Raw genomic sequence first — 25,062 nt, 5'->3', positions numbered from 1 at the left:
GGTAAAGCCAGTGTGCATAGACTCTTCCATATTTTTCAGTGCTATCACTGTAAATGAGTTTCATCTTGAACTATACAGGGACTCTCAAATCCATGGATGCTACACTGACTGCCCGTCACCAGCTCCTGAAAAGAATTGCATCTGAGGTGGATCCCCTCTGAGACAGAAATCACACAGGCTGTGTACAGAATTGATTGATTTGCCCTCAAATATTCCGGTACCTGAATGGCAGAGGTGACACAGCCAGCCCTTGCCGGTGTTGCCCCAGCGCTACCAACGCTGACAGGAGTGGAAATAACAGTTTCTCTCACTTCCCGTAGAATTCCTGTATTCCTGCTTTTTGTGCCTTTATTTTAACACATTGAGCCAAGGGGGCGAGTACTAGATGTGAGGTGGGGATTCTTTGATGTGCCACGTTTGAACTGGAGACCACTGATGATTTATTCCCCCCGCTCCCTCTCTGTAATGATTAAGGGGAAAAGCACGGCCATGTGCTGGAGCTGTACGAGATGCTGGCGCTTCCCAAGCCACCGGGCAAGGCTTTGTCTTTCTGGTGGGCGAGTAGAGCCGTGGCCACCAGGAATTGCTCATCAAGGGCAATCCGATCGACCGTGATAATACGGTAATGCAGCCGGGCCTGCTTTTGGGCTTGCTTCATTACTCCCCCCCTTTTTTTTTTTTTTTTCCCTTTTTTAAATGACTAAGGATGATGAATTTGACTCCACAAACCTACCTGGAGATTTGCATTAGCAAATTAACAGGAGCGCTTGCTTATGGATTACTAGATCACTTTATAACTTCATGATTGAATTCAAACTGCCAAACTAAATTTCCTCTCGCTGAGAGTGTAATCAAACCCATTCAAGGAACTCTTGCCTGAGAAATTGTAGATATAAACAGCAATTGCTTATTTCAGTAAACACACTTGTTCACTGCCAAACTAATCACGTTATTGCAGATGGAATCCCTCTATGCGGCTTTTCTTCACTCTCGCATTTAATTGACAGCAAGATGAATCATATCTATATCAATTCCTGGGGCGCTAATCACTTTGCCTGTGTTCCAGTGCTAATCTCCGTGCTCTGCTTGGGACGCTGCCCTGGGCTTTGCCGCCAGCCCTTTGCTGTGTAGAAGGTGTTTAAAAACAAAAAAATACACTCAAACCCAAATCGTAGTGCTTCTTGAACTTTGCCTTTTGTTTTTCTGGTATCCTGTTGTTTTCCTGAAGTTAGGTTCCGCGCTTTGAAAATAGCCCCTTGTTTCGCTGGAGAAGGCCTGTCTGGAAACGTAGTGCAAAACGAACCTTGAGATTTTTCACTTTTTAAAAAATTTTAGCAAACAGAGTGTACGTGGCTGAGCTCGATCAGCCCGAACACGTGCAAGGCTAAAGCCATGAGTGGTTTTGGCCTTTGCGGTTTCCTCCTTGTCGCTGCTGTCCCCGAGTCACAGGGTGGCATTTAGGGAAGCGGGGACGTCTGCGCCGGCTGTGTCTGCACTAGCTGCACTGGCACACCAGTAAAAGCATGCTGGATGCACTGGTGTCCCCAGGGAAACCAGACAGTGACAGTGGCCGTGACTCCCAGAACGTTGTGGCCTTGTCCCAGCTTCCAGGTGTTCAAGGGGAAAACCTTCCATGTGGGCAGGGGAACACCGTGGTTTGGGCAAACTGGCCACCGAAGCTCTGCAGAGCCAGTGGCCATCAGAGGGGTCCCAGCAAACCCCCGTGGCAGCACAGTGGCCGGAGGGACATCTCCATGGCCACCAGCAGGAGAGATGGCAGGGATGGCTGGGTCCTCTCCCTCCTTGTGTCTGTCGCTCCCTGGAAAAACACCTTCTGGAACCGCATCACTGAACCATACTGGGGGGATGTAAGTTTCTAACCACGCTTTGGGGGATGTAAAAGTTCTTAGCGCTGCTAGAGAGGAGAGGGTGCTGGGGAGAGAGCGGGGCAGGAGGCAAAAATGGGTGGGAACGTACAGAATTCATTGCTCAGAAGAATGACGCGGAAGCTGGGTTTCTCCCCGGGTGCCTGTGCAGAGGTGAGAGCGAGGAGGGGCTGGAACTGGGAGCTCATGGCCATTTCCCTCCCTGCTCCACTTCTGCTCGCCTCCCCACCATCTGCGTTTGAGGGCTGTGGTGGGTTTAAACCAGCTTTTAATGAGGAGACCTTTGGTTACTGGGCATTTGCAGCGGGTGGCCGAGCCCGTGCCCAGGCGCTTGCTGCGCTGGAGGTGACCCCAGCTGGAACCACTGGGCTTGGGAAGATCAGTGCTGATACTATAGCTTCAGTCCTCATTTGCCAAACTTTGGTTATTTTAAATCTTATATCTTCCCAAAAATACAGTGAAAATGAAATCCTATAAAGTGGAGCCCTCTTTGTTCAGCCCAGCTTTCCTTGTTGCTCAGACTGTCATGCACGTGCAGGGAATGCCATTGCCACCATCCAGGTGATTTGCAGGAGCTGCTTGCATTCTAGTCAATATAACGCGGGACTACAGAGTGAACTTTCACCTGGAATTACATTTGAATATGCCCTTCTTCTAGATGTGGCACTAGTTAGTAGATTTTATTTTCAGTCTTACAGTAGTGGAAAGATTCCAAACCCGCCTGGACACGTTCCTGTCCCACTACTCTGGGTGACCCTGCTCTGGCAGGGGGTTGGACCAGGTGATCTCCGGAGGTCCCTGCCAGCCCCGGCCACTCTGGGATTCTGTGACAGGAACATTGAGAAATAATGCATTTCAGTCACAATACTGCTGAAGGACGAGCAAATAATTTTGAAGAAAAATATTTAGGATGAATGCAGCACGTAATCTGAGTTGGGGCTTCTTGTGGGTGGCTGGGCTGGCTGCTGATGTACAGGGGATGTGTTGAAAGAATCGTGGTTGCCTTTAACTCAGAAGGTCACCGAGCTGTGTGACAGCCAGGGAGGTGCTGCTACAGAGCACAGACAGTCACAAGCCACTGAGCCACTGTTTTATGTCAAGCTACTTTATTACGGCAGGGGCACGTTCTCTCCCCATTGCAAAAGCCAAGGAAAGGGGCTGGAATTCCTAAAACCTGGAGGTGGCTTGTGTTTTCGGAGAGCTTTCCCTGCCCCAGGTATGCAGGATTGTCTGTCTGGGGAATTCCATGTGTGGCTGAGGGACAGTAAAAGCCCGGGGCGGGTAAACGGGCTCCAGAAGGTGCGTTTACAGTGTGGGACGGGGCTGAGGAGCTATCTCTTTGGCCATCGTAATTCACAGTTAACGGTGCAACGGGCAATAAAGTTGTTTCTATAACTCAACAACTCGCCTGGTTCAGTTTGTTCAAGGAACGTTTGGAAATAAAAGCTTAAATGAGAGAGCTTCCTTGCACATTGTAAGCACTGGATGGAAAGAGATTAGACAAATAGATTGGTTTAGATGATAGTAGGAAAGTAGTATTTTGTGCTTCGTCACTTGAGTTTGTGTTGGTTTCCTCCTTCCTGTTTAGACCTGGACTCAAGCTTTCACATGAGTTGACTCTCCGGTTTGGACCAACCACTGGATCATGCTCAGACCTCAGACTGTAGAGTTTAAACAGGTTCTTCTGGTGTCAAAAATGTTCATAATTTTCAGGAAACTCTGAAAATATTACTTTTAATTTCCTGTTCGTTTATTTGGATCCATTCTGAATTGGTCAATTAGTTCTTCTGCCCTGGTCTGGGCAGTGTAGGTGTTTATTTGTTTTCACGTATGTATTTTAAGTCAGTAGTGGTTAAAACAACTGCCAGCATCTGCCTGGGCTTGTGCAAAGCACTGACACCGTCCCACACGGCATCCTGGTCTCTGGATTGGAGGGACAGGGATTTGATGGATGGAGCACTCAGTGGATGAGGAACTGGCTGGATGGTCACACTCAAAGGGTTGTGGTCAATGGCTCCATGTCCCAGTGGAGACCAGTGACAAGTAGGGTTCCTCATGGGTCGGTACTGGGACCGGGGCTGTTTAACGTCTTTGTCGGAGACATGGACAGTGGGACCGAGGGCACTGTCAGGAGGTTTGGTGGTGACACCAAACTGTGTAGAGCAGTTGACATTAGATAGGGGGAAGAACTTCTTTGCTGTGAGGGTGGTGAGAGCCTGGCCCAGGTTGCCCCGAGAAGCTGTGGCTGCCCCATCCCTGGAGGGGTTCAAGGCCAGGTTGGAGGGGGCTTGGAGCAACCTGGTCTGGTGGGAGGTGTCCCTGCCCAGGGCAGGGGGTGGCACTGGGTGGGCTTTAAGGTCCTTTCCAACCCAAATCATTCCATGATTTTATGAAGTCAGTTTCTTTGGAAGGTCTAGGTGCTAGTGAAAACAATCCTCTCAACCAAACAAAATTCGGAGCACCAAAATCTGATTATTTCTGAAAGAGTTGGCTCGAGTGATGTTCTTAGGGTTGAGGAGGGGTCTGCTGCCATGCTGGGGTGTGCTGCGGGTCTTCTGGCTTGGACAGAAGAAGGGACAGTGGTGAATGAGGAGAATTTGGGGGGAGAAGAGCTGGAATCAAAAGCAAAGCTGGAGCTGAAAGCAAAGGGAAAGCAGCCTGACTTCTGTGCTCTCGCCCTCTGTTTCCCTATGTGAATGCCCGTGCTATCTGCCTACAGCCCACGCTGTGTGCAGTTAGTGTGATGGCTATGAACCCACTGTGATGTCTCATAGGGTTATTATTATGAAGTGTGTGGCCAGTACTGGGGTTTGGGGATTCCTGTGGCTGTAAAGGTTTTCAGAATTCGGTTTAAATTAATGTTAACTGAAGAGAGCTTTCAGAAACTGGTTAAAACCTTAAAATTTAGCCCCAGTCCATATTCTCTGGCTGCGTGAGTATGCTAGGCTCTCCATCACCGTCCCTGCGTAGGGACAGCAGCGGTTCCTACAGCGTCAGGGGGATGGAGAGGCTCCCAAAGCCATGCCGGTAAAATCGGGACCTGTTTGAAAACGGCCACATCATCAAGTTTTGTCACTTTAAAGAAGAGTTGCATTTTGGCATGCTGTAGGATATTAATTGCTGTGCTTACAGGATTTTTAAGAAGGACATGGAAATAGTGTTTCTGTGGTGAGCGAGTGTCCTGTATTCAACAGTAACCCACATCCTCTCACGAACCTGATCAAATCTGAACTGAGATTAATGCCACTGTACAAGTAATCAATTTTAAAATATTAAATGTACACTCATCTTTCAGTCCTTTGCTTTGATGGCTGGTTTGGTAGCGAGTTGAGAGCTTAACCATGTGTCTGTTTATTCCCGTACTTCCCGCGCATCCTGTAACATCTGACACAGCAGAAAACTATTCCTAGAAATAAGGGATATAGGCATTAGTGCTTGAGCACAGCGTTATATTGAAGTAGGGAAGGTGAAGTAAATATGTGCTAACACTTTATCTTAGTACTGTTTGTTGCTCCATAATGTTTTAATACAATATTATTATTAATCGTAGGTGAAATGACTGGGAATATTTGAGTTTATGGTTATAGAAAATGCTGTGATTTCGGTGTGTGTATGTGTGTGTACACACAATAAATACAGATCCTCTTTTGATCTCCGTAGGGTGCCTTTGTGCACGTTCAGGCTGCAGAAGCTGTGACTGTTCCAATAAAGAATGATTTCCCCACAAGAGAAGAGCAGATTTTGGCCCTGAAAACCGCGGGTGAATTCGATGTCCTTGTCATCGGCGGAGGAGCAACGGGATGTGGCTGTGCTTTGGATGCAGTCACCAGAGGTAAGGCTGGGGTGTTTAACTGCATTCTTATTCTTGGATTACGTGATTTATAACGAATGTATCAGATGGGCTTTTCAGAAGTACTTGAAGATGTAGAAGGTGTACTCGCTTATAGAACTTCCTCTGCTAAAGGGAACTTGAAGAAAAAATCTCACTGCATTTTGTTGTTTCAGCAGAGTCTGTCTTGTCTGGGCACTTGTAAAAGAGAGAACCAACTTTCCTTAGTTTCTGTGTTTGTGGACCTTGTTTCTGGTTTTGGAACTAAAATGGGAAAAAAAAATAGTCTAAAACATAGTAGATACCCATGAAGTTCTTCAGGTTCTTTAAGCTGTAGATAGACCTCAGAAATAAGAGGCAAAACCTGACTCCAGTGGTGTTTTGTAGCTCGATTTGGAAAATCCTTGTCCCGAAGGTGTGATAATTCTGAAATAGATAAAGCAGCAAGGTCTGTACCATTGGTAGGTAGATACAGACTCAAATCTGGTTATTAATTTCTTTCATGTGTTATTAAAGATAGCTTGGGGTCTCTTCACTTCTGCCTCTGCTGTGTTGTGGCAGCAAATGCCGTTGCAAAGCACTCAGAAATTTATAGGTAATCTGTGTTTATCCTTTTACTAGATATTCTGATTGTATCAGTAGATTTCTGAAGTGTGAAATATTCCTAGGCATTTGGTTAATGAGTTGTGTATTGTTGCTGTTCATTCATGGAACTCGCTCTTTTATTATGTTTGCTTCGCTTAACAACAAATTTTGCTTTTCACGTGTTTGATATATCTTCGCCAAATTATTTCTGATTGTATCCATTAATCTTCAGTCACATTTGACAAAAATAAATTACTCTGATCTTTGAAAGTTACCAGTAATAATTAGATATGTTTTAAGGACATCAAAGTTTTGGGAGACCAATAGATGTTAAAAAGTATTTTCACCAAGCAATAACGTAAAGCCATTCTCAGGGAGGGCGAAGGAGGGACCCGAGGGACAACTCCTAATGCAGATGATGCTCTTCTCCTCCACACTGTGGCCTCTGTTGGCTTTGGTACCAACGTCACTGAGTTTAATTCACTCTGTGCCCTGCCTGCCCACCTTTAAAACTCTGCCAGCGCTGGAGGGGGTGTGTGATGCTGACTTCTGTGACACAGATTGTCCTGCCAGATATGTTCTGTAGGCAAAAGACGGCCATGGACTTGTCCTGTGGTGCTCAGCTTGGTGGGCTTTACTTCTGCTGGAGGGTAGAAGTCAGTTGTGGGGGTCTTGTAGGTGTGTGCCGAAGGATGTGGCCAGGCTGCTGCCTGCATCTTATCATTAAAAGGCGTCTGTTAATCACCGGTTCCTTGCAACCCTTCCTTTCCCCTGACTTCCATCGCATCACCCCACGTTAGTCTCCTTCAGGGAGAAGATGCTGGGGGCGTAGTGTGGACAGTGTTGGGGTTTCACAGCGACTTCGGTATGAAGCTGTGTGCCTTCCCCCACGGAAAGCTTCTCCTGGCCTCCAGGGGGAACTGGGAACACAACTTGTGCAACAAACACACCAGCCTCCTTCCCAGCGTTCCTTAGAATAAGCGTTGGGTTTAAAGCACTTCGGGTTGATTGGGTGACCGTCAGTGAGCCACGTGGTTCTCCCTTCCTTGTGCTGCTCAAGCTGCTGGGGAACACACATGTACTCTTTCGGGTAAACGATTTTCTGAAACCATTGGTAATATCTCAAAACTAACGTTTTTTGTACGTGTGTGTGTCATGTTCTCTGGGGAGACCCCCCTGAGCAGTGAGCATGGCCATGGCCAGCTCTCCTGGATGTGGGCAGAGGTGCCGGGTGTCCATCTCTCTGGTGCGCTGGTGGAGCCGTTAGTGTGACAGAGCGCAAAGAGTTAAAAGCATTCATGGAAATCCTCTCTTCCTGCCATGAATATGAACTGCAATTTGCTTGGGGGAGCATGGCCCCCGTAATGTACTGTAATGCCTTTCTATTGTGAAATATCCAGGTTTTAATGTGCTTCTGTTTAAGTTCTGTTTTGACTTTTCCCTTAGGATGGAGGCTAAAATTTTTCATTACAATATAGACAGCGCGCTACTCTTTGAATACAAATTTATCCATGTACCGAGTAATTTTTCTTGTGATTGTCTCTACCCTAGAGAAGTGTCTTTAATGAATTACATACAAATTGTGTAATTTAAGAAGTTAATTTGGTTTTCTGGTAACACAGGACTAAAAACAGCCCTTCTAGAAAGAGATGATTTCTCATCAGGGACCAGCAGCAGGAGTACTAAATTGATCCATGGTGGAGTGAGGTACCTTCAGAAGGCCATCATGAAGCTGGATTTTGAGCAGGTAATTGTTTATGCTGGTTGTTAAGCAAAAATTGCTGGTAGACACTTCCCCTGTCCCAATTATATCCAAGTCTCCTCTTGATTTTTTCCGTACTTGACTGTTGTATTCCACAGCCACTGTACCTAGAAAGTGTCTTCTCCAGTGGAGCTTTCCAGACCAGGGAAATCAGTGCTGCTGCCTTTTTTATGGGCAATCTCATTGCTGAACCTTGTAGACCGTGTGTGTTTTGGGGGAGGAAGGCAGAGACAGGGCTGACTTCAGAATAAAAAGAGTTTGCTGCTTGTCGTGATCAGAACCTGGGGGACTGAGCAGTTGTCCTGTTTATTTAGGAACGGGGGAGAAAAATACAGTAAATGAGTGATTATATGTAAATACTTTTATGTATTCTTGTGTTGGTGGGAACCTGATAGTCTTGTTTTGAGAAATTGACTTGTCTTCTCCTTGAAACCTCTGTAAGTTCCGGTGTGTTTCAGTGGTTATAACGCTGCTATAGAGTGATGGCTTCTCAGGGAAAAACATCTGAAACATGCAGTTAACTAGTTATAGAAATAAACCTTTTTTTCTGCGAAAGAACAACTTCCTATTGATTGATTTGGAGAAGAACGTGCCTGCCTTTCCAACTTGGAGTTAGTCTGGGATTTAATTGTGGGAATCTGGAGAGAATCTATACTGTGGGATGAGTTGTAGCCCTCCTTAACTGCCTCCTGCCCGTAGGAGTAACACGGGTTTTTGTGTTTTACATTCAAATTAAAAATTATTCAACTGACCTGCCCAAATGAAACTACTGAAACTTAATTTTCTCGGGAAATATTTTTCTTAACTTTGCAATTTTTCAGCAAACCGCAGTGTGGTTTTGGTAGAACAGTAAAAATGATGCAAGGTGTTTGCTTTGATAAACAGTTTCTTATTAGAAGTCGCACATGGAGACAAACTTGAGTACCCTGGGATTCACGTGCACACTTGTGTTTTTCAGTACAAGATGGTGAAAGAAGCGCTTGAGGAACGTGCAAACCTGCTTGAGATTGCTCCTCACCTCTCAGCTCCACTGCCCATAATGCTGCCTGTTTACAAGTAAGCTCCACTGCCATCTCCCTGCTTTACCATCGCTTTTGACAAACAAGCTGCTTCTCTGGAGAACGTTCCAGGTGTCTCTTCCCAACCAGGTCTTTAAACCCATCACAAACGTTGTCCTTCAGGAGGAGGTCGGCAGCTGGAATGAGCTCTTGTTCCCGGGATGTGATTTGCTGTTCTTTCCAGTGCATCCTTATCTCAACACACACTATTATAATGGGGCCTACAGGAAAGCTGGGGAGGGACTCTGGATGAGGGAGGGGAGCCCTAGGAGGAGGGGGAAGGGTTTGACCCTGAAAGAGGGGAGATGGAGATGAGATGTGGGGAAGAACTTCTTTGCTGTGAGGGTGGTGAGAGCCTGGCCCAGGTTGCCCCGAGAAGTTGTGGCTGCCCCATCCCTGGAGGGGTTCAAGGGCAGGTTGGAGGGGGCTTGGAGCAACCTGGTGTGGTGGGAGGTGTCCCTGCCCAGGGCAGGGGGTGGCACTGGATGGGCTTTAAGGTCCCTTCCAACCCAAACCATTCTATGATAATCTTCAATGTGCTGTTTGGTCCTTCCAGCCCCCAGTGTTGAGCGCAGGAGTTGGTGCACTTGCCCTCACAGAACGTGACAGGGTGGTGCTGAGAAAACAGTTTTTTGCTTCTCCTGGGAGAAAGAGAGTTTAAGTGATGTGGGTTGGGTTTTTAGATCTGTAAGAACAGCCCTTCACTGTAACAGGCCACTTACAGCAGTGAGTTTTTACTGATTTGCTGCCTCAGCAGAAGGGACCTGTAGCAGCTGGAGCTCTTGGAGGTCAGCGTCCAGCTGCGTTTGCTCAGTCCTGCCTGTGCAGGAGACATTAGGCAAGGTGTGCTTTGAAGAACCCCTCCAGCCTGCACGTACAGCCTGCTTCTGCCCTCAGCACGTGGCTTTAGTATCTCACCTTGCACTGAGGTACAGAAAGCCAGTTTTCTTGATCTTAATTCTTTATAAATAAAGCCTTGAATGGCTTGACCACCTGCAGTGAGAAGGTCAGTTGAAAAAACTAGTGAACAACAGGTACGTTCTTGCACATTTAGTGAAAAAAGTAGTGAACAATAGGTAAGTTATTGCATATTTACATTATATTGTGATACCATGAGTTTGTGTGATGGTACAACGTAAAACTGGTGTAAAACCAGACGCTGTGTTACTTAAGGACTTGTGTAGTACCATAACAGTGTGTGCATGCACTTTTAAAGTGTTTTTATTTCCCTTCATGGGGAATTGTTTATTCTCTGCAGGTGGTGGCAGCTGCCCTACTACTGGTTTGGGATAAAACTCTATGACATGGTGGCTGGGAGTCAGTGCCTGAAGAGCAGTTACGTCCTGAGCAAGACCCGAGCCCTGGAGCATTTCCCGATGCTGCGCAAGGACGAGCTCGTCGGAGCCATTGTCTACTACGACGGTACCGTGTCGCTCTGAGCCTGGGGCTGCCTTCTGGGGGGGAACACGAGGGTGGAACTGTAGATCATGTACATTGGCTTTCTAAAGGGAAGAACAACAACTCAAAGGATTCACCTTGCATCTTGAGCATTGACTTGGTAGATAAATGATGTTTTTTCACAACAGTGACAGGATGTAGGAAAGAATATATTCGCTTTCTTGGCTCGTGGGTATAGTGATAGGTGAAAGAACTGTAGTGCCCTGGGGGTTCCCTGTGGCCGTCCAGCTCTGCATGGTTTTGCTACACGCTTCTCAGACTGAACTTTTCTTCTGAGGTATCACGAGTCACAAAAATGTGATCATTCCGGTAATGTTAAATGGTTTGCTGTAGCGCTTTCAGTGCCCACGTAACTTCAGACCTGTCTGCATGACCCGGCTCCTGGCTGTGGTTCTTGCACTGGGTCAGATGAGGCCCGGATCAATTACTGTTCGTATCACCAATAAAATCGGTTGCTCTGCAAAGACAGCGTTTATTGTAGTTACAATTGAATACCGGGGATTGCTATAAGACGCGGTTTCTGTTAAAACCCCTTTAAAGAAAGGGCTATAAATTCATGAGAGGGAAAATGCCTCCAGCTGGAGTTACTTAATCTGTCGTATCAGCTAGTTGTAGGTATGTTTGTGTATAACACACAAAACCAGTGTCCGAGTGGGGGAAAACAAAGGTGCTTCCTGCAAGGCTTTGATGTTTGCAGTGTGAGAGTGGGTCAGTGGTTTTGCCCCGTCGGGTGGCACACGCCTGGCACCAAGGCATTGCTGTTCTACCAGGAGGTGCCACCGTGGGTCTTCTCAGCAAAGAATTCCTTATCGCTGTCTGCGTCCCGTCAGTCTCTGCAGATACACAGGGCAACCTGACACAAAACCAGTGGAGGTTTAGCTGCCTGATTTGACAAATGACTGCCTAGAAACCTTGTTTGTCCGGAAATTTAAGAAATACCAAACTTGTACCAGTTCTGCCTGCTGGCCCGTGTGCTGCTGGAGTGTGGGTACCAGGGTGTGCTGACAGAGCTGCTCTCCTGATGCCCTGGGTTATGGTGACGTATCTAGAAGATGGAATGTTTTCTCTTGGCATCACACTTCTGCCCTCTTTCACGGTGTATTTTTAGTGAGACCGGTGTTCCCCCCCCCCTCCAGTCGTCTTCCACTTCACCTCCCAGATAGAAAGTTTGGGCAAAACTCTCCTGGTGCTGGGTAATACCCAACTGTCACGTGTGTTCGGGGGACAGCGAAAAGCCATGGATTCGCTGCAGCCCTGCAGGAGCCTCCAAAGAATAAATAGCTCCAATACTGATTCCCCTCAGTAGCGGTGAAGTTCCAGTTAGTTTGTACCTGAAGGTGCAGTTTCTGACCTTTTGGCAGCCAGGAGAGTCTTCACACAGAATTGATTCTAAAGGTAGTTAGTTCTTTTCCTTTTTTAGAACTGCACTTGGCACTATTCATCAGGTTCTCAATAGGGGCTTTTGTACTGGGGAGAGGTGGGGGGGACTGGACGCATACTGGACTCAGACGGTGTTTGTGAGGCTTCTGGCAAAAGCACGTTGATAATTGCAAGGTGTCTCATACGGAACCCAGCAGAATTAAAAAAACCCCAAATTTATGTATTTGTGCAGGAATATATACTTGTAGGTTCTTATTTGAGAGAAGGGTGAGATGTAAGTAAAAATTAAGTCCCTCCTTTATCTGATGGAGCCTGCATCTTCTCCGTTTTGTTTTTAAGGTCTAGAGGAAATAAGAGGTTGTTTAGAAGCAGCATTTTTATGGGATTATGTGGTATTTTTTGTGTACTGTAACAAGAGCTGCTGTAAATAGCATAGAGAGAAGTAATTCAGATTTATTTTTTCATTATCGTCAGCTATCCCTTAGACTGTTTTAAGGGATCCCAGGAGCACGCCAGAAGAACGAAGTGGTTCTCTTCACTGTAATTACACTTCTCATAAGAGCACTATAACTTGAAATCTATTTATAATCTATTGACGTTTTTTCTGATGCAATAGATAGTTTGGGTGTATCGCAGCTATTCAGTGCTCCAGCGTTCTACAGGCACCCATTCGCAGCATAGCCTTAAAATCAGTCTTCGAGTTTCTTGGACGAATAATTGTTTTAAACAGCGTTGCAATAAATGAAAATACAGCTCTGAGACACCATGTGGTCTTTTGGTGGGAAACATCAGTGAAAACATCTTTTAGTGGGAAACACTCGCCCTCCCGGGCAAAGGGAGACAGCCCCACACCCTGGGTATTGGAGACAAAGAAGAGTAAAATGGGAAAAAAGGAAAAAAAAGAGAAATGTACAGAATATTACAGAGCGGTTTAATGGAGGAAGAGGATTGTGTTTATCCCTACAAGGTCCATGCAGTCAGGTAACTGCTCTTCTTCAGAGGAGCAGGGCACAGACCAATTTGCTGAGAGATAGCAAAAATAGACTTAGGTTCTGCTGCCGGTGAAACTGCTTGTTCACGCCGTGGATCTGGCCTTATTTTGCTTTCCTTATAAGACTACAGCTTAGTTTTCCACAGGTTTATGCAGAATTTAAAGAGTTTAAATTTTCACTTTGCAGTGAAAAAATGAAAAAAAACTCACCAGGCTCCACCAAACCTCAGTTTCCTACAAGAATTAAGTGGTTCTGAAGGCCTAAAGTGTCGAATTCGTGAGTTCGTAATATACATTTGGGCGCTTTGAGGCTGCAACTAATCCAGAATGAAATCTTTCCAAGTAGAGTTAAATCAGTTCTTCCCGTGCCAGGTTCCGGAGTTAAAGTGCTGTCTGTAGTGACGCCTCTGTGGGGCAGCCTGCAGCCCGTGTAGGTGGGCTCACCTTGTGGTCTAACACATTCATTATTTTCTCCTGATCAATTAACCTGCGTTCTGGCCACAGCAAATTTGTTTTAAGTGATAACGTTTCAGCAAGGCCACTTCAGATCTTGTAAATCGTTTGACTTGAATTTTAATGGTACACTTTCGTGCCCTAAATCCGGAGGAACGGAGGACAAAAGGGGAAGGGAATTGAACTTGAAGTAGAGAATGGGACGATAAGGTTGAATTAAACTCCTTTTAGTTCTTTCAGAAGAATTAGTCATAAAATAGAGCATTAAATAATGGTGGGAGGTATGTCTGTATGTCTTAAAGTAGGTCATAGCTTTATCTTCTCTGTCCATCCCTTCTCTGTCTTCCCTAAGTAACGGATAAATAAATTGGCCTCTGTTACCTGCTTCTATAGGTGCAATCAAATGTAGTTGTATCTTGTTTTCTTGCTTTTCTCTGTCCCTGGCTCTATCCCACTTCGTGTCTGTGGCTGTTAGTAGCACCCTCCAGCCGCATCTCCCCGGGTGTCACCCCCACCAAAGGCAACAATTAGAACCCGTCATGGTGTCGATTAGGTTTCGATGCGAGGAAGCCGCCCGTCCGGCTACGCCGTGCTGGTGGCAGCATTCTCTTGCCGGGGAGAGATCGGCAGTGCCCTTTGTTTGGCTTTCTAATTGCGGATCAAACTCGTGGCACGTCAGATAATCCATTATTCATGGATACGTTGCGTTCTGAAATGTTGCCGGGGTCGTCTTAATTACATTTTTTTTTAAAATTGTTTATACAGGCAAAAATAAAATAACGGAAAAAAAATATGGTAGATTGTAAATGTTGGAAGTACCAGCAAGAGCAAATCGGAGCCTTTCCCAGGGGCTATTCTTGCTCCGTCTGAGCAGCAGGAAACTGGAGCATATGTTGGATGTTAGCCGGGGTGTACACAACGTGTCCTACTTATTCAAGGCTTCCTTTGAAGCCGCAACTCACAAGTTTGTTTCTTAGGGGTACATGTCAGACCGCATTTAGCATTCCTTGCCGTTAGGATACTCCTGAACAGCAAAAAGGCAACATTTTGGGGGGGGAAACGCGGCTGCTATCTGAGCAGCGATCTGTCACTTCCACTTAGGCAGCCCAGGGAGGAGGCAGCGGGGAGACGCCGGGGCCAGGGCTCGCCTCGCAGCCGGCGTTATCTCACAGCGCTTCCAACGGAGGAATTAATCTCCATTTAAATTATACGGAGTTCGTGGTGTTAAGAACCGGGAAAAACACTAAAGCAGGGATCCCAACTGGCCAGAACGTTTCAGTCCAGAGCGTTGAGGAATCCCGAGTGGCACGGTTCGTTTGAAGATGGGTTGTTTTTCTCTCCCTAGGTGCCCGCAGAGTGGTTTGTTAACGCATCTCGCCTGGCGAGGTGAGCCTTTAGGTGCGTAAGGAAAGCCTGTGTTCTGGAATTAGTCATGAATTTAAGATTTTAGGGCTTTGTTGACTCCGCTCTTTGAATTTACTGCTATTTTCTGAAAGCAGGAATTAACATGCACTACTTCTGTGAGTGTTTGGCCACATCAAGGTATTTGATTGTTTAATGCCGTCTTCTCCAATTCCCATTGCTTGCTGCCATGTAAGTAATTGCTCTTTACTTTCTGCGTTCTCACTATTTTTTCTATATATTCTCTCCTGGAATATGTAATATGGAGGTTATTTAAAGGTAGAAAAGGAAGCTTTGGCAGAGGATTTAGCTTTCCTTGTTTACAGCAAACCCCATGAGAAATCCTTCCCAGGCGCACACAGAAACACACACACACACACACACACACACACACACAAAAATCAATGCAAAAGAGTAGGGCATTCATTAAGCTGTCAAAAATGGAATAAATGCTTTTTTTTATTTAGGCTCTTGTAGCTATTTTTCCTAGTATTTGAGTGTGTCCTGAATTATGAAATGTTATAGCTTTATAATTCATATTTGACAAATTAATATTTGGAGCCTGTTGAGCTGGAAAGGGGGTATTACCCTATTACAGATGCAGACAACTCTATGGCTTTTTTTTTTTTCTGTCCCTTCCCGGGATATAAAAACTCTCTGACAGTTTGTCACTAAAGAGCCCTTCTGTCGGTGAAATACACCCTGTTTCTTGGTATTTTGAAAGCTGAAGGTGGGTGAGGGAAGGCAGCCTGGCAGGCACACTAACTGTGGGTATAACGGGGAGAAAATACTGCACGTATTCCCCATATCCTGGCGCTTTCCCGGGCATTTGTCCTGTGCTGTGTCTAACGGGAAATCCTGCTCCGAAGGGAAGGCACCGCCGGCTGCCTCTAGTGGAAACGCCTGTAACATGGAGTGCAAGTCTCCGGCTGAATATATAAAAGAGACAGTATTTTTTGGGCCGGCGTTAGAATGAACGGGAGCAGGGATCGGTTCCGAACGGCCCTTCCCATTCCCGGGTGAGATCCGTGGGGTCTCCGCTGGCTGGGGGTGCTGGAGCCGCGCTGTGCGTCACCCCCCAGAGCCGTCTTCTCACAAGGGATAACATCCATCGCCCAAAACGCTTTGCGTCTTTAACCCAGTTTTGCCTCTGTCAAGGGGTGGGGTGACGGGAGCGTCCCCGCGGGAGCAGCCGCTTGTCCCCGACAGGAGGGGACGGAGCATCCCGGCGCTTCCCATCCCTCGGCCGCCGGCGTGTCCCCCCCCCGAGCCCAGGCGGATGATAACTGCGGCTCCTGCCGTACCTGTAACGATTTAATTGTGTGAGTCAGCCCAGTCAAGCATCCCCCAGCTCATGACTGGGAGACATGAAATTCATTGTCATTATTGTCCCTGTCATTTTGGATCATTATATCCCGCCGCAGAATTTTCCTCACTCCAGTGCTTTCTTACCTCCAGGAAGCGGGGATTATGGCTGAGGTTGGGGTGGGGGCAGGACTGTGAACTACATTTACCTCGGGGGAGCCGCAGATTAAATTGGCTTTGCTCTCTGACTTGCTGGGTCCCTCTGTTTGTACGCGCTGGGTTTAAGGTTGGAAATGATGAATATTCTAGTGAATTCCCTGCCTCGCGCTTGGCTTTTTTTTTTTTTTTTTTTCTTTAATGCTCGTATAAGCAAGGGATGGGGTTTGTGTCCCTTAAGAAGTGAACGGGGAATAATTCTTCCCATGGCCTTAACCCATTCCCATAACCTCAAAAGATTTAAGGTTATTCCTGAGCAAAACGAGGTTATTTGCAGGTGGTGCCACAAACACGGGAGCGTTCCCCGGTGTGTGGTGGCTTTCAGGGGGGAGACTCCACCCGAGCCTGTAACTCCCCTGGAATTTATACGTGGGGGCTTTATGTGAACTTAATAGTCGGTCATTAGTTAAGGTGTACGTTCTCCCCTGCTGCGGGTACATGAGAGAAAGGGAATTAGGGGATGCCCCTGTGTCTTGGTGCTCCGTCTCCTGCCCCCTGTGTCCATGGGCGTACAGGGACGGAGCGGCCCCAATCCCGGGAGTTTTCCTCACCCAGCACCTCCTGGCCTGGTTCTCTAGCCGTTTGCTGGGTTTCTCGGGGTTCGGGGCAAAATTATCAATTAAAATGCTTCTCTGTGGCTTTTCCATGGATGGGGTGGATCCGCACATGCCGTGCGGTACCTGCCAAACCCATCACCGCCTTATCCAGGCTTCAAAAATACCTGCTGCAGTGGGAAAAGCCAGGTTTGTCCCAAAAGGAAGCCGTTAGCATGAGCGCTGGTAGGGCTCCTGTGGGGACAGGCTGAGAGAGCTGGAGGGGTCAGCCTGGAGAAGAGAAGGCTCCAGGGAGACCTTAGAGCCCCTTCCAGTCCCTCAAGGGGCCCCAGGAAAGCTGGGGAGGGACTCTGGATGAGGGAGGGGAGCCACAGGAGGAGGGGGAAGGGTTTGACCCTGAAAGAGGGGAGATGGAGCTGAGATGTGGGGAAGAAGTTCTTTGCTGTGAGGGTGGTGAGAGCCTGGCCCAGGTTGCCCCGAGAAGCTGTGGCTGCCCCATCCCTGGAGGGGTTCAAGGCCAGGTTGGAGGGGGCTTGGAGCAACCTGGTGTGGTGGGAGGTGTCCCTGCCCAGGGCAGGGGGTGGCACTGGCTGGGCTTTAAGGTCCCTTCCAACCCCAACCATTCCATGGCTCCATGGCTGCCCAGCCCTCGTGCCACACGGGTACGCAATAAGCTGTGTTGTCACCAGCCCGTTCCTGCCCGGCGCGGTGGCCTGGCCGCAGCAGAGCTGCCCTGACAGTTGTTCCCGGTGACATTTTAGCAGGGTTTCCATAAACTGACAGTGACAATGTTTAGTTTCATTTTAACACTGTGCTTTCACTTCCCCTGACATTGCGATATGGTTGGAGTGACAGGTTGAAGGCTGAGGCAGAAGGAGTGGGAAACAACATCATTATAAAGCCCTAGCACAGAACAGTAATTCCAAATTTTGTCTCTCACTCGATGTGCCGGGATATTGGGGCTAGATTTTCTGTGCTGGTATCTTATTTTCAATAGGAGTTTTAGCTTCTGTACCATAACTTGGCAGTAGAGTTGATTAGGCAGATATTCTCAGGGCATAGTGGTTTTTTATTTTTTATTTTAAAAAGCTTTTATGGGCTTCCTGTCTCGTGCTGGTGTTATCCAGTTGTTTATAATTCTGTACATAAATTGGAATGTATAGTTCTTTAATTTCCTAATCTTCACTGTGATCTTGTTTGTTTTCATCCCTATGTGCAGTTTGTTTGGTCACGGTTCCTCCTCTCCTTTTCATCTTGCCTTATGAGAATAATCTTGAATTTCTGCAGTTTTTTAAGCTTTTCTTGTAAAATCGTGGTTCCGTCGCACCGGGGGCGGTCTCTGCTGCGCACTCTGTGGGTGTGTTACGGGTGATAAATGCGGCCGTTGGTGGTCAATGGGCATTAGACCTTCCAGACCCTTGAGGAGCAGAACCTGGAGGTCGGAGGCTGATGGTTTCCTCGTCACCTCCATCGCTCACGGGAACAGAGAAGTTTATTTCTTGGGGTCTGAGCTGGTGGAGGAAGCAAGAAATGATTTAAAATGACTGCTCCTGGTTTATTTAAACTGGATGTCTCAAATCCGAGTAAGCTGTTAGAATGAATTGACCTGGGAGAAGGCCACACTCAAGACCTTCCTTTGCATTAAAGCTCCTACAGAGTGAGGGCTGAAAATATCTACGTCTTAGGGCAGATCTTAAAGAGCTAAAATATTGGGGTGGGGGGAATGTTTTTTCCAGTGCAAAGTGCACACTTAGATGTGTTTTGCTCTTCCCACCCGGCGGGGCTGTAGTTCAGCAGCCCAGACACCACGGTGAGGGGCAGAATTCAGCTCACACATGATTGCTATGGGACGCATTGGCAGCCTGGTGTGACGTCGCCGTGGCGGTGCTCGGGGGTGTGATGGAGCCCATTTAACAGGGTCAGGCCCAGAACAAGCGTGTGAATCTGCACGGCCCAGAGAGCCTGGTCCTTTCAGCCGATTTTGGACTTGACCTAAGTCTCCTGCGATTGAGAGAGCAAGAGACAGTTCGGGTCTGAGGGCGTTTGTAAGGACTCGTGACTCACGAGTCAAATTGTTTGTTTACCTCTGAACTTACTCTACTGATGTTTGGGAGAAAAGAGCTCACTGAGTTCCTTCTCCGCCAAGTCTGGAGCAGTTTTGGGTCATTCCAGCTGATTCCTAATGCCCGAAGTTGGGTAGAACCCATTTCCCTTGGGTAGAACCCATTTCAACAGATGCTGAGCGCCTGTTTTAATGCTTGTAGTAAAACTCTTTGTGCAATTAATTCTATGATTCTGTAGAGGGTGCGGGCAGTCCTGGTACCCCAGTTATGTACAGTGATGTAGAATTACCACGTGTCAGCCTTAGATTCGGTGAGGTTTTGGTGCGGTTTGTATATAGACAACAAGAAAGCTGTCCTGCACGTGAAATGATTTGATTTTCTTTACTGTGTGTGTGCAGTTCCCTGGTGCAAGGCTGATGTACAATTGTAACGTATAGGTTCAGTAATATATATTTAAAATAACTTTTGGAATCTGGGTGCTTTTGGGTGCCATTATTGTGGTGAGGCAGGAATATCCCCGTTGGGATGTCGCGTGGTAGGGTTGGGGGTACGTTCCAAATCCAAGGGACTGCTTGTGACCTGCAGTTCAGTCTTCTCCTTAAATCAGTGGAGCTCACTGGTGGCAGTAAAGCAGTAACATACAAGCAACAGGTTAATTTGTGAGTATTTAGTTTGCCTTTATCCCCTCAGCTTTTTAAGAGAAAAAAATCAAAACCCTACTTATTAGTATGGCTGCATTCTGTAGGGATATAAAATCGTGGCCGTACTGTGGGCGTAGTGGTCTCCTTCAAATATTCCTCTTAACGTGTTTCTCCTTTGGAAGGCAGCCTGCTGGGTGGGTCTGTGGAGAGACGTGTCCTCCTGGGAAAGTTCATTAAGACTGTCATGGCTTCTTGCATGGCTAATGTCCAGCTCGCCCTTAAACTTCACCTCCCCGGCAATAACAGGCGGTGCCTCAGATCAGCAAGGGCTGGAAATTGAGGAAGGGTGAGAAGGATTTCGGGTCTGTTCCAGGGACCAACCTTTTGTTTAAAGCGAGAAGTTTGCGATGCCCTGAATTAGAGCCATGCGGCTGCGGGACCCACCAAAGGGGATTTGGGGCAAAACAATGATGTTTGTGTGTGTTGTTAGAGGCCTAATTGCTGTGCAACAGGTACACCTGCTGAGCAAGTGTTCCTTCTTAGCAAAACAGGGTTAACATGAGCAAAAGTTACCTCCTAGGGTTAAAACAGCTTCCAACTTCTTAAAAAAAAAAAAGTAAATTAAAATGCAGTCACTGGCTGCTGTGTGCTGGTTATCTTCAGCTGAGTGGGTTGGCAGAGGAGAAAGCAGGAATTGGTGTAAAAGTGACGGGTGCCAGTGTGACACGGGACAGAACATACCAGAAGGACCAGAGTGCCTTATTAGCACTGTGGTTTTCACACAACTCTTCCCAGTCAGGCACAAACAAATCCCTGCAGTCTGGGGGCTTTGCTGCCGCTGCTGGCCCTGCCTCAGCATCGATAAAAATAAAATGGAACGTACGCTCTGTGCGCGCTGTGGGAGGATGCTCTCAGTGCCAACGGAAGCATTGTCTGTTCGGCTTTGAAGAAATACAACGTTTGCTACTAAGGAATGAAAATAGAATTTTCCTAAATTACACAAAAAAAAAAAGAAATTATAAACCAAATGGCATCACTGTTGGTCTCAACATGGTGTAGGACAGACTTACACAAAATGTCCTCACGCACTAAATGTCTTCAGCAGTTTGCCTTCTAAGAATAAGGGGTCATTTAAGAGGATTCAGTGCTAATTTAATGAAAGCACTTAGGCCAGTGGTTTGCTAGAAGCTAGGCTGACTACCCTCAATAAGAATTAAAGTGTGACTCCATCGTTACTGTATCACAAGCAGATGACAGTAGTGAATATTGAGATGGATGATTCTGTCAGCTTTTCTTGCTAGAAATAACTGAAAGGATTACCACGGGAGGAGTTGCAAAGAGAACTCGGCCCGTTCCATCACTTGGCTCTTGCACCCTCCTTCCAGGGATGTCGAGGTGCGGCTGCCCATCGCAGCGTCATTGGGACATGTCCCATTGATGCTGGGACGCATCCGTTGACGCTGGCATGTGTCTCATTGACGTTGGGGTGCGTCCCATTGATGTCAGGATGCATCTTGCCAATGTTGGGATGCATCTCACCGACGTTGGGTTGTATCTCACTGATGTTGGGATGCGTCCTGCTGACGACTGACATGCGTACAACAAACAAGCGCTCTCAAGACCAGCCCTGGCGCTATGTGATGGGGGCAGCAGTGACCTCTCCAGGGCAGGGTGTTGGTGAACATCTGGTGGTGGTGAATGCCAGGATTAGAATTTCTCTGTGTGCCTACAGGTGAGTTAGGAGATCTTCAGGGGCTTACTCATTGATGGAAAAGAATGCCAAATAAGGCAGTTTAGCCATTGTAAAATAACTTTTTGGCTGACAACATTTGGAAAAAAGCCCTATGGTCTCATAGAGGGGTTACCTCTGGTAGGAAAGGGTGGGTAATTGTGGAGGCCCCGGGGCTGCTGTGCAGGGCCGTGGATGCAGAGCTGTCTGAAGTAGGTAGCCCAGGACCCCCCATGGAAGCCTTTAGCACACAGCTGTGCCTTAGGATTCCTGGGCATCTCCAGAACACGGTGCTAGTGCTTGGATCAGGAAAGCTTTACGCGTCTGCTCTGCAGGGGGTTCAGCTTGGAGGCGCTTTTGTCTTGGGACTGGGGGTCGCTGAATCTTACCTGGGGGTTTAACTGGGCATTTAACTGGAAAGTCAAAAAGGTAGAGATGCAGAGTCTTCGTGTCACCATCTTTCCATCTCTCTCTAGAGTGGGACGGCTCAGCTCAGTACCGGCACGCTTACCAACCTCTTGGAAATAATAATCATTCCTGATTCCAAACCAGCACACACGTAAAGGGCTAGTTTTACTTTAATCAGCAGAAAATCTGCATTAACATTGGTGAGTGGTGCTGTAGTAAGGACTGATCTGACTCCAGCGTCTTTATAACGGGGTGTGCGTGGAGGAACAGCAGCCGCTTCTTCAGACATCAAGAAAAAAAAGATAATTGCGTATAAAGTGCAGGATTTTAATGTAATCGTCTGGGGGAAATGTGCACGTGTGAGTTAGAGGGCTTTAAAAGCAAAAAAAAAAAGCTGTTCCAGAGTATAAAAAACTCTTGTACTGTGACCCAGTCTGTACCAAACTGTTGCAGTGGTGTTCTCCATGGATGATAAATTCCTGAGCTCTTGGATCTGGGGCTTAAGCAACACTTGTGACTTAGATGTTTGTTCTTTTGAGGAATTACACCCATTTCCACATTATTTATTCTGCTGATTGGTTTCTCTGGATCCCTTTTGGTCTGGACAAATAATCACGAAGCTGGGAGGAGGCAAACTTGCAAAATGTAAACAGAAAAGGCTTCCCGTAGACCAAAGCTAATATTGGCCAACGCTGGAAGTTGTGTGATGAACCCCAGCCCGGGTGAGCTGGTGAGGAGCGGTTCCTCTCGGGTGCCACCTTCAGCGAGGATGGCAAGAGCAAACTGGTGAGGGATGGATCAAAAAGTAACCGGGGGAACCTTCTTGGCCCTCGGGTCCTTCTGCAATAACAGAATAAACCCTAGCACACGCAAAGGGGTACTTTGGGGTGGTTTGAGGGTGGTGTTCCTGGTTTGTGCTGCATTTCTCGCCCCCTAAAGCCGAGTCCTGCGGTATCCCGGGGGTCAGGCAGCCCCCCTGGAGCACCACCACAGAGGGACGTCTCCAGGGCAATGCTCTTCCCAAAGCCTTCAGCTGGGGGCTGGAGGGGCATCCCCTGCATTTCTCCAGAGTACATGCTGGGTTCTGCTTTGATCAGAAGCAGCTCCTGTAATGCACCTTCGGGCTCTTCTTTGTCCTTTTCCTGTCTCGTGCTCCCTCTACACACGAGATGTACCTTCTCACAGCCCTGCCTTGAAACATGAAGGTTTGAGGTGGACCTCGTAAGGTCATTTCCTCCATCCCCTGACGCTGCCACGGCATAAATGGTGATGCATTTATTTACTGATGTGCCGGCCGCTGCTGACAGATGGTTGTTTAGTCTCTTGCCCCTTGTGTGATGGAGCGTCCCCAACTTTTCCTGACACCTTGCTCAGTTCTTCTCCTGTTCTTCTCTGCAGTTTATTCCGGGCATTGTTTGCGCAGCTGGGCTGGAGTTACTGTTTGTTTCTTCATCGGTGCTTTATCATGTTTCTGTTTCTCTACGCTTCCCAGAACTTTCTTTTTTTCTGGTAGTCGAAGACAGATTGCGTTGTGCCGTCTCCTGCCTTAGAATGAGGGGTCTGGGGAGGGGAGGTGGCACCTCCGAGGCCATTGATCCCATCTTTATAACTGTGCCCTTTTAGCGAGGAACAGATCATTTGCGCAGCGGTTGGAGATTGCACAGGCGGAATCAGAAGGACCAAACTTTACATAAACCATTTATACTGAACGTTGGGAGTGCTGGCAACATAAATCAACTACAATATCTATTACAAATTTATCACTTTATCAGTATTATCTTTGATAGAAGTGGTTCAAACACTTGGGGAAGTGAACCGTACCTCAGGAAGTTTAGCCCTCTGCTGAATTAATTATTCAGGACACACAGAGCCTGGCCCCTTCAATGTATAGTAATTCTTTCCAGCCAGCATCCAGGACTTTAACTCCAGTGGCAATAATAAATAGGAAAAGTCTCAGGTGAAGCCAGTATTTCAAAGTAATTAATCATCTTCCCCTTGTGGTCCCTCCGCCTCTCTCTTGGTTTTCTTTAACGAGGGAATTTCAGTAATAAATCTTTAATGATATATGTTAAGAATCCTTCATTAATTCTTGTCTGCTTATTTCTCTCTTTTTGATGCTTTTATGTTGTATGCCGGGAAGTTAAAATACATACACAAGAAAAAAAAACCAAACACTTAGAGAAAGCTGATAATTTGGCACAGTCTCTGAAAGGTGGTGTCTCAGGTGCTGAGTGGTGTGTGGTACCTCCGCTAACGGAGATTGTTGATTAGTTCTGGCTGGCCCCTCAAACGAGCGCTGAAGTACAGAATTAACTGAGGCGATGGAGGGGTAATTCTCGGTTCTGGGGTGTCGGGGGTCTCAGGCGGGGAAAGCCGGTTGTGCTGCTGCTGGCGCAGCGGAGGGGATGTGTCTTTAAATAATCCTCCTCGGACGGGAGCAGCCATCACGTCTATTCGATGTGACAGGGACAGATGTGACAGATCGGTTGTGACACGCTTCCATAGCACGGGTGCGTGGCTGGAGGTGACTGGTGTCCTTCCCCCGCTGCAGGACAGCACAACGACGCCCGGATGAACCTCGCCATCGCCCTCACCGCTGCCAGGTACGGCGCTGCCACCACCAATTACACCGAAGTGCTGCGCTTGCTCAAGAGGACAGACCCGGCCAGCGGGAAGGAGCGCGTCTGTGGGGTGCGCTGCAGGGACGTCCTGACAGGTAGGGGTCTATCCATCTGTCTCTGTGTCCTCCCACATCATGGTGGGGCAACCTTCTCCCCCCTCTTCTCCAGCTTCAGGCCACTCAGTGCTTGGCATGATCCCCCTCCCAGCCTGGGCCATGGAACAACACGATGGATCAGAACGTAACATCATCATAGAATGGTTTGGGTTGGAAAGGACCTTAAATCCCATCCAGTTCCACCCCCTGCCCTGGGCAGGGACACCTCCCACCAGACCACGTTGCTCCAAGCCCCCTCCAACCTGGCCTTGAACCCCTCCAGGGATGGGGCAGCCACAGCTTCTCGGGGCAACCTGGGCCAGGCTCTCACCACCCTCACAATGGTCTAAGGTGAAAGAAAGAAAAGATAGAGAGCAACGGGCCAAGAACACAGCAGTGTGCCTGGTCCCCGTGGCTCCTACCGCTTGGAGATAATAACTGACACCATATGGATTGTGGCCATGGAGGGGGGAAACCAGGACCCCAAGATCTAGCAAGCTCTGGTGTTCCTTAACTGTCATCCAAGTTGGGCCAAAGTGGAAGATTACCTGACAGAAGTCAATGTCTCGGATCCTATAAGTAGTGATTCTAGTAAGGACCCTTTGGGCTCTCCTGGATGGCGGTGGG

The 25,062-nt window shown here is 47.5% G+C and overlaps 1 protein-coding gene across 1 annotated transcript in view; it reads left to right on the top strand.

Annotated features, from left to right (window-relative positions):
- The window catches only part of GPD2 (glycerol-3-phosphate dehydrogenase 2), a 57,984-nt gene that overhangs the window by 14,822 nt on the left and 18,100 nt on the right, over positions 1 to 25,062 (top strand). The window contains exons 3-7 of the mRNA XM_074144818.1: positions 5,547 to 5,718; positions 7,923 to 8,047; positions 9,021 to 9,118; positions 10,379 to 10,542; positions 24,271 to 24,435. Coding sequence (XP_074000919.1) covers positions 5,547 to 5,718; positions 7,923 to 8,047; positions 9,021 to 9,118; positions 10,379 to 10,542; positions 24,271 to 24,435 — 724 coding nt within the window. The remainder of the gene's footprint in view (positions 1 to 5,546; positions 5,719 to 7,922; positions 8,048 to 9,020; positions 9,119 to 10,378; positions 10,543 to 24,270; positions 24,436 to 25,062) is intronic.

The sequence above is a fragment of the Numenius arquata genome, chromosome 3, assembly GCF_964106895.1.
Source record: "Numenius arquata chromosome 3, bNumArq3.hap1.1, whole genome shotgun sequence".
NCBI lineage: Eukaryota > Metazoa > Chordata > Aves > Charadriiformes > Scolopacidae > Numenius > Numenius arquata.
Note: the sequence above shows the minus strand (reverse complement) of the source record. Positions and strands in the feature narration are given on the sequence as shown.